Source organism: Budorcas taxicolor, chromosome 1 (assembly GCF_023091745.1).
Source record: "Budorcas taxicolor isolate Tak-1 chromosome 1, Takin1.1, whole genome shotgun sequence".
In the NCBI taxonomy this organism is placed as follows: Eukaryota; Metazoa; Chordata; class Mammalia; order Artiodactyla; family Bovidae; genus Budorcas; species Budorcas taxicolor.
The window spans coordinates 66,567,939-66,585,169 of NC_068910.1; the positions used below are offsets into that span (position 1 = coordinate 66,567,939).

At 40.9% G+C, this 17,231-nt stretch overlaps 1 protein-coding gene across 1 annotated transcript in view; it reads left to right on the forward strand.

Annotated features, from left to right (window-relative positions):
• Positions 1–941: 941 nt before the first annotated feature.
• CRYZL1 (crystallin zeta like 1) overlaps positions 942–17,231 on the forward strand; it is a 33,967-nt gene continuing 17,677 nt past the window's right edge. Inside the window, exons 1-6 of the mRNA XM_052638160.1 lie at positions 942–1,004; positions 9,216–9,287; positions 12,438–12,515; positions 13,115–13,187; positions 15,248–15,292; positions 16,998–17,066. Coding sequence (XP_052494120.1) covers positions 9,222–9,287; positions 12,438–12,515; positions 13,115–13,187; positions 15,248–15,292; positions 16,998–17,066 — 331 coding nt within the window. The 5' untranslated portion in view covers positions 942–1,004; positions 9,216–9,221. The remainder of the gene's footprint in view (positions 1,005–9,215; positions 9,288–12,437; positions 12,516–13,114; positions 13,188–15,247; positions 15,293–16,997; positions 17,067–17,231) is intronic.

The following is a 17,231-nucleotide window of genomic DNA, read 5'->3' on the forward strand; positions in this document are numbered from 1 at the left end:
TCCGCCCGGGATTCTCCCTCGCGAGCCGCCGTACTACCGAGCAACCAAGCTGCGCGCCCTCCCGTCTCCACCTCAGCTCTCGGCCTCCCTTCGCTCCTCTCCCTCAGTCCCTCGCTCCCGCCTATCTCCTCATCTCCCCCGGGACCTGCCTCCCCCGCGCCCTCTCCGCCCCTCCGTCTCCGCCCACGGGGTGGGTGGGTGGGGACAATGAAAAAACAACCAATCGAAAGAAAGGGCTCACACCTCCTCTCGCTCCCTCCCTCTAGCCCCGCCCACCGGGGGGGAAACGCAACTGAAAAAAAAAAAACCTGGAAGAGGAGGGAGTGACAGCCGGATCGACAAATCAGCAAACTCAGAGGGGGCGGGACCTGGCCACCCCCCCAACCCCGCCCCCCGCCATCCCGCCCCCTTTCCCGAAGCAGGCGTCTGGCGTAGGGTTTCCCGACGTGCCTAGAGGCGTCCGGTGTGGGGCTTCGGGACGGTTTGTTCCATGGTCTCGGTGCCATTTGGCGATGCTGTGCTAGGCGAGGTACAAGTTAGGACGCCTTCAACTAACTAACGGCAGGTGTCACAGGAGATAACAATGTGGAGGCACAAGGAGGGCGGGGCACAGTCCCGGGAAGGTGGTGGGGATATGGTTGGAATTAGGAAGGGTGTGGTCTTGAACAAATTTACATAAAGCTGAACCCGTCGGCCTCTAGGACTTCGCGCCTTGATTGATAGCCCCAGGTGCGTCGCCTTGGAGTATGCCGGGAGATGTAGTTCCGCGTTCGGTTGCTATGCTGGTCTTCTCGCATTAATTGGTAGCCCCAAGCGCGTCGCCTTAAAGCATGCCGGGAGATGTAGTTTTGCGTTCGGTTGCTATGGCGGTCTCTAGAGTCCGAGACTGACGAGCGGCCTGACCAATGGGAACAGGCCCTAGTGCCTAGGGGGCGGGTCCTTTGCTGAGGGGCTTGAAGGTGGCGGAGGTGAAGCTGCAGGCCGTTAGAACCGCTCCGAGGCAGGTGAGCACCGAGAGACCCGCTACGTGTCTTGGGGAACCGGCCTTTGGGCGGAAGCTCGGGAGACGCCCCGCGGGACCGTCCAGCCCTGGGGTGCAGGGTGGTTTCCGTCGCACCCCAACCTTCTTAACACCTCTTGGGCTCAGGCCTAGCTGGCTTAGCTGAGGCCGCTGAGGGGCGGGAGAGACTTGATTTGCCTGACGATTTCCTGGTTTTTACTGGTTTTGATGGTGGATGTTATTTCAGTTTGCATCTTCCTCCACTTTCATGGAAGCAAAAGTCTGGAAGTTGCCTTCCACCGAGACTCCCAGGTTGGAGTTTACCCACTCCCGCGTCTTTTTGTTTCTATACTTTGAGTTTCTTTTTCTTTCTGCCTTACTGGTTCCATACTACTGCTTTCTCCTCCGTCACTTTTTTTTTTTTTCCCGTTGAACAATTACGTAAAACAGGGGCGTTCGGGTTTATGTAACTCTAGGTCCAGATTTGCCCTCCAGATTTAAGCTAAACGGAGGAATACTCTGGAGCAACGCTTGAGAATCACCTCAGAACCGTTTTGAAGTGCAGACTATGATACTGTGGGTGTGAGCGGGCTCTGAGAATCTCCATTTCTGACAAGCTCTCCGGTGCTGGTAGTCCAGGTTACGGGCAGCAAGGTTTTGGACATTTAACGAGAGCCACTTTTTTTAAAAAATGAAGAGAAATATGTGAAATTAATGCTAGAGTTGTATTTAATCCAGTATATCTAAAATATTATCATATCAGCACGTAATCAAATGTTTAAAAATCAAGATTTTGTACATTCTCTCATTTTCTTCACATTTGAAGAAACCTGATGGACATCTTATGCTAACAGTACATCTCAGTTCTGACTAGGCACTGTTCAAGGGCTACTGCATGATACAACCCACTGCAGAAATTAAAAGGTATTAAATCTTAGCTTGCCCCTGACAAAACCCCTTACTGCTCTGTGAGATGGACTTTGGAAGTACTTTACCAGGTCTCAACTCAATTTACAGAAATAATAGCACAAATAGCCAGCATTTATTCAACACTTCCTTTGTGGCAGGTATTGTACTGAGTGCTTTGCATGTATTATTTAAGCCTTTCTGTTACTATCCCTGTTTTACAGGTGTAGAATTTAAGGCCCAGATGGTTGAAATTATGTAGTGTATGTGGGTCATACACTGAATAAGTAGAAAAGCCAGGATTCAGAGTAGGGTCACTTAGGACTTCTAAATCCTATCCATCAATCACTGCAGTGTATAATTATTACATTTTGTCACTAATTTCAATTAGTGATGCCTCTGCTCTAGTTTATGGCTAATCCTGAGACATTCAGATTTCATACAGAGGGGGTTCACCATACAAGGCAAAGTTCCCTCAGTTGTAGTGAACTATTTTGGCAGTCTTAACAACTCTCTGTGCTGTCCATTCAGTATCAAAGTTCTAAATTGAAGAAGAGCATTCCAAACCTCAAGGAGATATATAGGCCTTTCAATCAGTACTATATACTGGACAGTATCTTGATTCATCTGTGTACCTCCTTGAAGGAGGAAAGTGGGAAGGCTTGGGAATTCTTAAAATGTTTGACATTGCAATCACAATGTTTCAGGGGTTTGTTTTTGGTGAAATCTTTGATTCATTGATGAAAGTGAATCTTCTTGCTCGTGCGAACTTCACATGGAATAGTTCAAATACATCTTTAGTATTTTTGCAAAATGATCTTCTTCTTGTTCATTATAAAGGTGACATCTCGTTAAATTATTTCACTTTGATGGTGAATTTATTAGTAAACATTTAATCAAAAGTACAGTTCCTACTTTGCATCTGAAGTAATGATTAAAGAGCCTATAGTGATTTAGAGAATTAAATGTTGGCAGACTGCAGTAAGCTTGGTTTACAGAGAAGAGGATCCTTTGCGTCGGTGGAGAGGAGGGAGAGTGTAGGAACAGTAGGGAGGGCCCTCAGTTTGCCTCCCACATCCCGTGCCTTGTCCCAGTGCCACATGACTAAGCCAGCGGGAAGGAGACTTGCATTCATGGCGCCATGGGCTCCACTGTTCCCCAGGAGTACAGTATGGAAAAATGGAATGCCAACTCAGAAATATAAATGAAGGTTACATTTCTGTCATTCTGAATCTTACTGTACCAAATGGCCCTACATCTAATACAAACTGGAGCAGTGACTTCTAATCTATGGATTAATGACCATCCCACTTTCCCAAACCACCCACTACCCACCCCCCAGCAGTACTGGCAAGGGGGTCCACTAGTAAGAATTCTTAAGTGGAAAGGTATTTTGTAAATCAGCAAATAACAAAAGTTAAGCTCTCTTGGAGGGAGGAGAATTAATCAAAAATTCTTTAGAGATTCAGAAGAGGTCATTGTTGGAAGCCTCTTGTTGCATGGATAGGCAACAGTTTGACATAGCTAATTAAATGCCTCATCTTGCTTCTACATAAAGCCTTTATCAAAAAATTATTTTCCTTTCCTAATTCTTCACCTATCTTTAGATCTCAGCTGATGTGAGATATCAAGAGGATGCCACACTTGTATACAAATTCAATCAAGTATGTCTTGATAATGTCCATATAAATCTAGACTTTCATAATCAGAGGACTGATATGGTCATCTCATCCCCATTCCCCTCAGCTGATGCTTGAATCTCCTTTATGATGCTGCTGTAAATGTGTACCCAGCCTCTAGTTTAAATCCATCTAGTAATAGGGACCATGTCACTTCATGCATCTGCCTAAGTTTTGTATACCTAAAATGTGAAAGTGAAAAGTTCTTATGATATGTGCTGCTAGCTAGAAATGCTTTCCAGAGTTTAGCTGGGTGTGAGCCACCATCGCAGCGTCTCCCACGCCCATCTTGTAACAGGTGCAGGAGAGCAGTACAGTGTATAATGCCGGTGTGTTCATTGTTTATGTCGAGTGTCCTTCGAGTTTATAGATTTCTGGAGACTGTCTCCAGCACAATTAGAGACATCCCTCCCTCTTTAGGAAGCAGAGCTGGCCTGTCCAGTTAGGACTACCAGTCTCCATTACAGCCTGCAAAGTATGTGGTATTTGAACCAGCCCTCCAGCTAGTTACTGTTTTGCTGACCATAATAGGTTTTATGGGTACATGGTTTAACATTCCTCTTTATCTGATATGTGGATATATATGAAAAGTCCCACAGGTGGGTAAGAACATGGTTAAAACTTAAGCATCTCTTCAGTGTAACTGAAGATTTACTCAGCCTGGCAAGATGATGAGCATAATAGGGCCACATTTCAGAGCTGACTTCATCTGTTGTTTTTTTAAAGTAACCTAGCTGCTTGACAGTTTGTCTGTTTTCCTTAAAGTAAAAATGAGGGTGGGTGAAGCATAATACTTCACTGTATTATGAAGTTTGTGCTGGGAATAATGAAAATTTGAACACATAAGAAGAGTCTGGACTTTGAAGTTGTCCACAGCTGTGTTGTTCAAAGGGAGAGAAAGAAGCCGTGCAGTGGCCTGTGGCGGTAGCCCAGGCCTCAGGCATCACAATTTTGGCCTATCATTGTGTTAACATCTAAGATGAGCACTTAAGCCAGGAGATTGTAAAGAAAAAGGAAGCCTAGAGGAGGGAATTATGGGAGATTCTAAGATATCCTCAATGGCTGAAGTTGGCACAACAAAATCTCACTTGGGGATGGGAAAAGTGAGTCTGGTTTTATGACTGTTGAATTTGAGGATGAGCTGATACTCAGAACACTTTTGGTCTGAAAGTATAGATAAGGATTGCTCTATAGAGGTTTTACTTACAATCATTGATAGATGAGCTCCTTGGAGGAGTAAGTATAGCAGGGGAAGAGCAAGTGAGGCTCGTGTTGTTATAACTAAGAGGAAACCATTTGAAATGTCTTCCCATTGATTTCTTTTTTTAGAAATCCTTTAAAAGATTAGTACTTTCATTAACTACTTTCTTGGTATTATTTGTGGTAAGTGTTTAATTTATGCAAAGTCCTTATTCTGCTTTTATACCAAAAATTATTTATTTTTGTTTCTCCAGATTTATAACAGGTTTAATATGTTGATATTAAAAAAACTTAAAGTATTACGAACATAATCTTCAATTTGTGGACTTATGTCAAATATATTTAAAATTGGATGTACCTGAAGAATTATCAATAACCTCAGATATGCAGATAACACCACCCTTATGGCAGAAAGTGAAGAGGAACTAAAGAGCCTCTTGATGAAAGTGAAAGAGGAGAGTGAAAAAGTTGGCCTAAAGCTCAACATTCAGAAAACTAAGATCATGGCATCTGGTCCCATCACTTCATGGCAAATAGATGGGGAAACAGTGTCAGACTTTATTTTTTGAGGCTCCAAAAGCACTGCAGATGGTGACTGTAGCCATGAAATAAAAAGACGCTTATTCCTTGGAAGGAAAGCTATGACCAACGTAGATAGCATATTAAAAAGCAGAGACATTACTTTGCCAAAAAAGGTCCGTCTGGTCAAGGCTATGGTTTTTCCAGTGGTCATGTATGGATATGAGAGTTGGACTGTGAAGAAAGCTGAGTGCTGAAGAATTGATGCTTTTGAACTGTGGTGTTGGAGAAGACTCTTGAGAGTCCCTTGGACTGCAAGGAGGTCCAACCAGTCCGTCCTAAAGGAGATCAGTCCTCGGTGTTCTTTGGAAGGACTGATGCTGAAGCTGAAACTGCAGTACGTTGGCCACCTCATGCGAAGAGTTGACTCATTGGAAAAGACCCTGATGTTGGGAGGGGTGGGGGGCAGGAGGAGAAGGGGATGACAGGGGATGAGATGGCTGGATGGTATCACCAACTTGATGGACATGAGTTTGAGTAAACTCTGGGAGTTGGTGATGGACCGGGAGGCCTGGCGTGCTGCAATTCATGAGGTCGCAAAGAGTCAGACACGACTGAGCGACTGAACTGAAGAATTTAAATTTTTTATGCTTTTTACAGGGCTTTTTAAGGCTTTTTACATCAACCTACATTTTTAAAACAGGTTTATTTTCATTTAAAAGTTTTATGTAGCACTTTTCTGATAAAGGCAAGGTTATAGTAGAATATATAATTTTGAGGTTAATATCATTCACTTTTGGAAATACCATGATGAATAGTATATATATCATTTATATTTTTATTTTATGAGGTATTCAGTTATTTTATTTCCTGTGTGCAAATATCTTTATGTTCAATAAAAATTTTATTAAAATGATGGATTAAGTGTTCAATTTAATGTGGACTACTGCCTAAGAAATTAAGTGGGTTCTGAATACCATTCATTGTACCATTTCTCTGTGGTAAGAACTCAGTTTTCCTTTTTGGGCTTGCAAAACAAATAATATTTCCTCAATTTTCTTCTGCTCACTTTTATAAAAATACTTCTTTTTTTACTTTGTAACTTTGAGGGGTGGTTTTTGTTCCCACATGGTTACTTATTGAACCAACAACTAAACATTACTTTTTTATACCAGCCAGGCTGATTGTAACCTAATTTGGAGGAACTATTTAGATGATCTGACCAAAAATATGGGCATTATTATGTATATAATAGTCATCTTAAGGGACACCACGGGTACATACAAACAGCTTCCAGGGTCTTTGAAGTTGGGATACATACAGTATGAGACTCGTGTGACTGCTGATCTGAGAGAGATGCCATATGTTTTCAGATGGAGTGGGCAGAGAAAACAATGGCTTCCAGAGTCACAAAGGGAGATGTTTTGAAATCAAGGTGTTGATGTGTAATTATTTCATTTCTCAAAAAGGCAATTCTAGTAGCTCCAGATTGAGTAGAAGCAGAGTTTTATATATTCAGTAATAATGGATATTGCTTCTTCGAAGCTGGGAGAACCCACTAGTTGAGTGAATAAAGCAAGGTTTTGTCAGTATGTAATGAAATCTAAAAGCATGGAACAGATGGAGTAGACTGCGTGTCACTGGGAGGTGATTTCAGAGAGGGAGTAGGACTTGAGCTTTGTTTACTTCGCAGAATCTGTAGAGTAAGTACAGCACAGTCTCAGAGAGCAAGCAGGCCCTGGAGCCTGGAGACAGCGGTGGCCACATGGTATGAAGTTACACTTGGCTTCCCAGGTGGCACAGCGGTAAAGAATCTGCCTGCCAATGCAGGAGACGCAGTCCCTGGGTCGGGAAGATCCCCTGGAGAAGGAAGTGGCAACCCACTCGCATACTCTTGCCTAGAGAATCCCATGGACGGAGGAGCCTGGCAGACTACAGTCATGGGGTCACAAAGAGTCAGACACAACTGAGCGCACGCACGCACACTGCCTAGACCAGATGGGATGTGTTGGAAGAATGGAGGAGTAAGGTAAACTAGGGATGGTGGGTATGCATCTTAGATGGCTCAACAGCCAGGAAGAAGTTAGATTTCTGTCATGGGTAATTAGGATCTTCCCCTCTCCCCTACAACCCTGACAAACTTATTGTTGTGTGTACACATACACACACACACACACACACAGATCTTCCTTAACCAGAAGGCTAGAGACATGTAAATACTCTATGTCTGGAATGTGTACTCATTTCTGTTAGTTCCAGCATTTGATGACCACCTTCTGGAAAGCAGCAACCATTACTGAACTGCTTAGTAAAAACCCTCTATAAAGATCCTTTAGATCCATTACAATTCAGCTTGCAGGGCCAGCTTCATAATAACAGTACCTCTGCAGTCACACTGGACTCACAGTCAGAAGGCCCTCATGCTTGGTTTGATGCTTGGCTGTTACCATCTTGAAATTTTAGTTTCTGAACAAGGTTCCCCACATTTTCATTTTGCAGTGAACCCTGCAAGTTATGTAGCTAGTTCTGTCAACAAGCACTTACTGATTATGAATCCTGAACTAAAGGAGATGGGGTTCTAGTTTTACATCTAATGTTAGCTCAATAGAAACCATTAAGTATAATGGTAAAGGTACATGACTGGAGTTGGTAGCATCTGATTTGTCTCAGCTCTGGCCCAGCTGGAGCTATGAGACCCTAGGAATGTGCCTCTGTAAGTCTCAGTTTCGTCGTTCATAAAATAAATTCAATAATACTGTAGTACTTTCATCAAAAAATATGTATAAGAATGTTCTTAGCAGGATAATTTGTAAACGTGTTAAACTGGAAACCATCGGATGTCTAGTGCAGTGGACATTTAGTAATTCATATAGTGGAATACTATGTAACTGAATGAAATAAATACAACTGCAGGCAACAGCATGAGTGAAACTCATAATACTGAGAGAAGAAGGAGAACAATTCATTTATGTAAGGCCAAAAACAGACAAAGCTAATCTCCGCTTGAATATCAGGATATTGATTATCCTTGGAAGGGGGATAGTGACTAGAAGGGAAACCAGGGAGCTTCTGGAGTTCTAGTGACATGTTTCCTGCTATGGCATGGCCATGTTCACCTTGTAAAGTTCACCAAGCTATATACTTAGGATCTGTGAACTTTTCTCTGATTTTATATGGTACCTCTATAAAATTTACATTAAAAAATAGCTTTGTCATATAATTACTATGGAAATTAAAGAAACAATTGTGGAATCCTTAGAGATGCTTCAGGATGTCCACAGAATCCAGGTTTAATTGAAGGCAGGAGGAGAAGGGGATGACAAGGACGAGATGGTTGGATGGCATCACCGACTCGATGGGCATGAGCTTGAGCAAACTCAGGGAGGTGGTAAAGGATGGGGAAGCCTGGTGTGCTCTAGTCCATGGGGTTGCAAAGAGTTGGGCACAACTGAGCAACTGAATACCAACAAATGTCTTATAAACGGATACAGAGGAATTAGGGACACAGTTTCAATGACTGTCTTGATTGTCCACTTTCTCATTTCCAGTGGACTTTTTTAAGACTTCGAAAGCCCTTTAAATGACTCTTTTGGTTATTAAAATTGAGCCCTCTGGCCTGCACAGTTTTTTTTCAAGTACATCTCATAATTTTTGTTGAATAGTGAGATGAACTTAAGCCTTGGTGTGAAAGGCTGAATTATAAACCCATTGTCAAATGCATACCTGAGGTTATTGCATATTCTCTTGTTTGATTGCTTTCAAGAACTATTACCTAAATTCATTACCTAAATGACGGTTAAACTGTCATTTTATCCTTTAGGACTATTTTTCATTTTATGCTTTCACTTTATCTGGCATATGTTTTGTTGGTTAGTATATTTCATGTATATTTTTTCTTTTATCGTTTTTAGGTGACTATGAAAGGCTTATATTTTCAACAGAGTTCTACAAATGAAGAAATAACATTTGTGTTCCAGGAAAGGGTAAGAAAAATGATTTAATCTTTAGATGGAACAAGAGTGTGTATTTAACAAATGTCACAGACCTAGTTTTAAATACCCTGTTACAAATTATTTTTGAGTGGCACCCTATAAATTACTTTAATCTTACGTGAAAACAGTGGTTGATATTATGGTATAACTATATTTTTAAAAGAGTTGCTGCAAAAGAGTTTTTAGTTCCCCAGTGTGCTAGTATAAAAGATAATAAGAAACTGAACAACTTGAGTACTCTTATGTATTGTACAATTAACCCAATTTATTCTGAATACCACAATAAAACAAGTTTTTAGATTGCAGCCATATTTCAGAAAATACTTTCATATTGTGAAATTAAAGAGGTGGAAAAGCATTGTTTTTCACGCTAACTTCTGAGCATTACAAAGTTACTTCGGGCACTAAGCTTTAAAGGTTTCCAGTTGTTTTTTTTTTTACTACTTTAAGGATAGAGAGTAGAATTTTTACTATAGTGATTGTTTGAAAGTTTTGCGGCAGGCCAAAGTCATTCCACTATTAGTTTAGGGACAAAAGCTAAGTGCTGTATGTATTTCATGTTGTACGTGTGTTTCATAGTAGTAACAAGAATCTCTGGATAACGAACACAATTCAGTTTTTCTTTTTCATCTTTCAACAACTCCAAAATCATTTAGATTAGGAGTCTAATCAGTTTGGTTTCTACCATTGGGTCAGGATGGAGGTCCAAGAGGTTTGATTGGCTCTTGGAAATAATTATCACCAGGTTCACAGAATCATGAGTATAACATTATCGATACTGCTGAATATCTTCATATAATTACCAAATCTTATCAAATCTGAGTTTTAAAAAGGGAAATCCCAGAGCACTGTGTTCATGTCAAATACAGTGATCACTTTAGTAGAACACAAGAGGCACCGTGCAGGCAGCTGTTCTAGCCAGCAGGCCAACGCTTGATCTAATTTTGCGGCATATCAAGGACTGAAGAAAGCATTTTAATTACTGGTGTCATTGGTGGATGACAATTAATACCTCAGTTTCAAATATCTTTGCCTTTGAAGTTATATCTAGCTATGGAATATGAGGGGTAAATTAAGTTCCATTAAGTTTGTATTTCGACCCCAGAGTCCCATGGGGCATGCTAAAATGTCCAAGACAGATGTTAATTGAGGTCAGTCAGTTCAGTTCAGTCGCTCAGTCGTGTCTGACTCTTTGCAACCCCCTGAATCGCAGCACGCCAGGCCTCCCTGTCCGTCACCAACTCCCGGAGTTCACTCAGACTCGCGTCCATCGAGTCAGTGATGCCATCCAGCCACCTCATCCTCTGTCGTCCCCTTCTCCTCCTGCCCCCGATCCCTCACAGCATCAGAGTCTTCTACAATGAGTCAACTCTTCCCATGAGGTCGCCAAAGTACTGGAGTTTCAGCTTCAGCATCATTCCCTCCAAAGAAATCCCAGGGTTGATCTCCTTCAGAATGGACTGGTTGGATCTCCTTGCAGTCCGAGGGACTCTCAAGAGTCTTCTCCAACACCACAGTTCAAAAGCATCAGTTCTTCAGCGCTCAGCCTTCTTCACAGTCCAACTCTCACATCCATACATGATCACAGGAAAAACCATAGCCTTGACTAGACAGACCTTAGTCGGCAAAGTAATGTCTCTGCTTTTGAATATGCTATCTAGGTTGGTCATAACTTTTCTTCCAAGGAGTAAGCGTCTTTTAATTTCATGGCTGCAGTCACCATCTACAGTGATTTTGGAGCCCAAAAAATAAAGTCTGACACTGTTTCCACTGTTTCCCCATCTATTTCCCATGAAGTGATGGGACCGGATGCCATGATCTTCGTTTTCTGAATGTTGAGCTTTAAGCCAACTTTTTTGCTCTCCTCTTTCACTTTCATCAAGAGGCTTTTTAGTTCCTCTTCACTTTCTGCCATAAGGGTGGTGTCATCTGCATATCTGAGGTGATTGATATTTCTCCCGGCAATCTTGATTCCAGCTTGTGTTTCTTCCAGTCCAGCGTTTCTCATGATGTACTCTGCATAGAAGTTAAATAAGCAGGGGGACAATATACAGCCTTGATGTACTCCTTTTCCTATTTGGAACCAGTCTGTTGTTCCATGTCCAGTTCTAACTGTTGCTTCCTGACCTGCATACAGATTTCTCAAGAGGTAGGTCAGGTGGTCTGGTATTCCCATCTCTTTCAGAATTTTCCACACTTTATTGTGATCCACACAGTCAAAGGCTTTGGCATAGTCAGGAAAGCAGAAATAGATGTTTTTCTGGAACTCTCTTGCTTTTTCGATGATCTAGCAGATGTTGGCAATTTGATCTCTGGTTCCTCTGCCTTTTCTAAAACCAGCTTGAACATCAGGGAGTTCACGGTTCACGTAGTGCTGAAGTCTGGCTTGGAGAATTTTGAGCATTACTTTACTAGCATGTGAGATGAGTGCAATTGTGCAGTAGTTTGAGCATTCTTTTGCATTGCCTTTCTTTGGGATTGGAATGAAAACTGACCTTTTCCAGTCCTGTGGCCACTGCTGAGTTTCCCAAATTTGCTGGCATACTGAGTGCAGCACTTTCACAGCATCATCTTTCAGGATTTGAAACAGCTCAACTGGAATTCCATCACCTCCACTAGGTCTGTTCGTAGCGATGCTTTCCAAGGCCCACTTGACTTCACATTCCAAGATGTCTGGCTCTAGATTAGTGATCACACCATCATGAGGTGACACTAAAGAACTTTCTGTATAGCATTAAGAAAATTCCATGACCAGTACAGTGTATCTATTATGTATATGTGTGTTTAAGGACATCCCCACATGAAGGTTTGTTGCTTTGAGGTTATTTAAATTGAACTGAAAGGACAGTATTTATTGCTCTACTTTGTTATCCTGTGTTCATTGCCTGCACATATATTCTTATCCATAGCTTGGAAGTACCTTTTCAGATTAGTACCCTAAGACTTTTGAAATTTTTTACCCCAAATTCCCTGCATTCTTTCATATTATATATTATAAAGTAATTGTTTGTAGCTTTTTCAGTTAACTTAGGTATAAGATTTTGAGTCTTTTTTATTTTGTTCAGTTATATATGAAAATTTTTGCAACATGAAGGCAGTATTCTCAAAGGAACGTGCAATTATTTTATCATTTGACTCTAGGAAAATCTTCCTGTTACAGAAGATAACTATGTGAAACTTCAAGTTAAAGCTTGTGCTCTGAGCCAGATAAATACAAAGGTATGAATACTAAGATATCAGTGCTTTGATTTGGCCAAAAGTCAAATATATGTGGTAAAAAAATTAGAATAATAATAACTGAGTACCAAGAAATTATTCGTAGAAGAATAGAACAGCTGGGAAAAAAACTTACTGTGTATTTCTATATTAATCAGTATATTATTTATATATTAATATATAGATATTAATTCTATATTAATATATATACTAACATAACTTCTATATTAATCAGTAAATTCAGTCTAATTGAACTCATATACTTTATAATATCATATGAAAATATTTTATATGGAATTGTGTTAGATGGTAAGTTTACAGATAGAAATCTCTCTGTGGATTTTCTAAGATAATGGAGATTAAATGGTAGCGAATTGATTTGCTGACACATTAAAATTATACATATCAACAAATCCCTTAGCAAGGCTGGTTTCCTGCTCCACAGAGGAACCTACTTTGTGAAGATACTTGCTTTTTGTCTTGATGCCAAAAATCGAGTCATATTTGCTTTCTCTGTGGTTTGATTTTTGCTCCTGCTTTTCTCTTGTATGAATAGAGGTTAGAATTCTTGACAATAAGTTCAAGCCTTTGTCGTTATTTAGCTTCTGGCAGAAATGAAGATGGAAAAGGAATTCTTTCCTGTTGGGAGAGAAGTTGCTGGAATTGTGTTAGATGGTAAGTGCACAGATAGAAGTATCTGTATTTATTTTCTAAAATAATGGAAATTAAATGGTAGCTAATTGTTTTACTGATACATTAAAATTACACACACTTCTTCAATACAAAGAAACTATACAGAAGTGTTTTTCATTTTTTAATTAAAAAGAAAAATAGAACTTAATGGTATTTTGTAATTGAAGAGCTTATTACAGTTTAGTAAATAAATATTTAGAGATTATGTATTTAAATCCACAAGTAATCATTTTGAATAGCATGACCAGCATTGTCCTTTTTATGATGTTTACAAACCAGCATAAATTACTTGTATAACTTGGCTTTAGGGCAAAATTTACATAATGGTCAGTAGCTTCATTCATATTAAATTTTTAAGGTGTGCCTAAAATTGAGTATTTAAAAGGTAAATATGGACTTACTTCCCTGCCAATCCAAGTGGTTTAAGACTCCAGGCTTCCACTGCTGGGGGCACGGGTTTGATCCCTGATGGTGAAACTGAGACCCCACCTGAAGTTCTGGGCAAGAGTCGTACAGGCAGGATATTTGGCAGAAGGAAAAAAAGTTTGTCAAGAAAATTCCCCTTCAAAAATTGCAGGATAAAAGATAGACCTAACAAAATCTTTTAGTGATGATCTGAACACTGACTCTTTTCCCCGCCCGCCAAAAAATGAGGCGGGAGGGTAGGCAAGGGCCGGATCACATTGAATCTCATCTCTCAGGCTGGGTTGTAAAGAACGTATTAGGGTGGCCACATGAAGAGTGTATTTGAGGCAGACCAGACTATAGGCAAGAGCACTGTTTGAGCCGTAGACCCAACAGGCAAGAAATGACAAAGTCCATAACCTAGACATATCCCACTCCATGTGGCAAAGGTAGTGTGGATACATTCAAGAAATCCTGGGAAAGTCAAGTCAACAGAACTTAATAATTGACTGGAACAGGAGAATTCAAAACACGTAAAGGCAGGAAATGATTTACAAGATTCTGGTTATATCTGAAAGTTGTCAGCTTCTCGGTTGTGTTTGAAATCATAGAATGGTGATGAGCTCATGCAGGGAGAGGGAGAAAATGAAGGAGACACACAGATTGCATGGACCCCTTGGCAGTGCCACTGTCTGAAGGACAGTCCTTAATAAAAGGAGTATGAAGGACACCACGAAAAAAGGATCAGGATGATTTCAGGAAGACAAGAATCCGCAGCAGGAAGGAAAGCGAAAAGCACAGAAAGCAAAAATATCAGGGGACGGAGGCACAGGCAGGATCCAGAGACACAGCAGATTGGGACCCTTCCACAGACAGAGCCAGCCAGAGGCGCCACTCCCAGATCACAAGCTTCTGCCTTACTTGTCTGCCACACCTCAGTTCCCTCATCTGTTAAACAGGCCTAACAATACCTACTTAATTGGTGTGCCATGAAGATTAAATGGGAACACACACTAAAATGCTAGGCACATTCAATGTAGACATTCAATGAGGTTTGGGTTTTCTCCTCCTGTTTCCTCTTGTAACTATTGGAAGAAAAATATTCTACAGAATTGACTGATGGTGGAGGCCTTTTCTCTACGTACACAGGGGAAATGTAACTTATCACTTCTGTATAGTCCTCAAATTTCTTGGCCCCATTCTGAATTTATTTCCATAATCCCAAATCAAAGTAATTGCATATGTAACTCTAACCAGAATTCCCATTGCGTGTCTGCAGTTCTGCAGCTAAAATCATGACAGATTGGACTAGCCACAGGAGGACGGGAGCCCGGTGTACCCAGTGTAATCATCATAAGAGCTGTGAAATGGATTATTTTTCTTTATGCCTTCATCCTTAGCTAAACAGAGAGATATCCCACTCCATGGTGTCAACAACCGCACAGCCCAGATTTTGCAGAGAATCCACATTTGAAGTGTTACATCCTATGGTCCCTTGCAGACTGTCAACATGTCCTAAAAGTTCTTGACCTTTTCTGAGTCAGTGACTTTTATCAATCTATGGCTTTTGAATTTTAGATATTAGGTTATATTTAATAACCTTGTAATAATGACTATTAATTTTCTCCACATTTTAGTTGGAAGCAAGGTATCATTCTTTCAACCAGATGATGAAGTAGTGGGTAAGTTATAGGTCATAGCCTTATTTCAAGTCGTCTGTCTTACTGTTGTCTTTTTTTGTACAATTGCTAATGTTTACTGTGACCTTGCTTCATATACAAGTACTTACCTAAGTTTTGGAATTTACTCTCAAGTATCCATTGATGAAGAGAATTGGGAGTTTGATCTCAATAGCAGAACATTTAAAACTTTTCAGTATTTGGCTGTAGATAGGATAGAAAGAGACTTCCCTGGTGGCTCAGACGGTAAAGAATCCACCTGCAGTGCAGGAGACCTGGGTTTGATCCCTAGGTTGGGACGATCCCCTGGAGGAGGGCATGGCTACCCACTCCAGTATTCTTACCTGAAGAATCCCTTGGACAGAGGAGCCTGGTGGGCTACAGTCCATGGGATTGCAAAGAATCGGATACAACTGAGCAGCTAAGCTCACACAGGATAGAAAGATGGCCACAGTTGTTGCTGTCCTTGGTGCAGCCCTTCCTGGACAGGAACTCAGTCTATAATTAGACCAACGACTCCAGAGCAAGGAAAAGTTACAGTCCATCGATGTGAAGACTACTGACTGACTCAGCTATGCAGATGCTCTTCTGTCCACATCCGAATAAACTGTATGCAGCTGCTCCCTTACTGCCTTCGTAAAACCAAAAATTTGCTGAAGACATTTATTCTGTTTTTTTTCAGTCTATGGTTAATAGCATTTTGCAAATATATTTCTTTATACTGTGTCCTAGACATTCATACAAACAACTATGAAGTAGTTAAGAAGTAGTTTTTGAAGTTGCCATTTCTCTGTAGAAAGTATTCATACAAGGCAGTTGCATAAACTCAGAAAATATATGGCTTTACAGCATGCTTGAAACTGTTAAGAATAAATGTGTAGGAAAGTTTTCATCAGCTTTTAACAGAATTGCCTTTGATTTGGGTATTTTCTTTGAGAATTTATTATTTCTATCTTTATTATCTGCCCAGGAAGTTGGGTAAGGGGATTCCCTGGGGGTCCCGTGGATAAGAGTGCACCTTGCAATGCAGGGGACAGCAGTTTGATCCCTGGTCTGGGAAGATCCCACATGCCAAGGGGCAGCTGGGCCCGACTGCTGCGACTACTGAACCCTCACTCTAGAGCCCGCAAGCTGCAACTCCAAAGGTCCATGCACCACAACGAAGAGTAGCTCCTACTCACCGCAACTAGAGCAAGCCCGCGCACAGCAGTGAAGACCAGTGCAGCCATAGACAAATAAAATTTTAAAAAGAAAAAAGAAGTCAGATGACATTGTGTTATTCAAGATTCTGTTTGTAAGAGACCAAAAATAAAATCCACTGGCTCTGGAGAAAATGGGATTTTATTGGAAGTGTACTGATGAATCCTGTAAAACCAAAATCTGGGAAGGTTAGCTGTACGTCAGGGGTCAGTTTAAAGAGGAACCCAGATGCCCCCTAGTCTCTGAGTTGGCTCTGTGTGTCAGCCATCATCTCTGTCATCACTCAGGTGAAAGAGGAAGAAAAAGAGGTAGTGTAGGTATTATAGTGCTTATATCAGAAAATAAACTATCTAGTCTGCTTCTGTATTTCTGAAATCTCTCCTTACTAGTACTGGAAGCTTCCTCAAAATTCCACTGAGGAAAATTTAGACTAATGCTTACTGGCCTCTCATTAGGAGTGAGTTCACTTTTAGATAGTTGCCCTTACGTTTCTCATTTTAATTTTCAGGAATTCTGCCCCTGGATTCTGAAGACCCTGGACTTTGTGAAGCTGTTCGAGTCCATGAGCATTACTTGGGTATGTGGTTGTGCAGTGTTTTGGAGCTCATAAGTCTTACTTCCCAGGTGTGTGTGGTTTTTATTAACAACACAATTGCTTTGCATCTGCCGTGAGTGTGCCCAGAAAATAGCTATTGGGTGGTCGTCATTTGACTACTTCTAGCTTAAATTTTATATCTCTAAA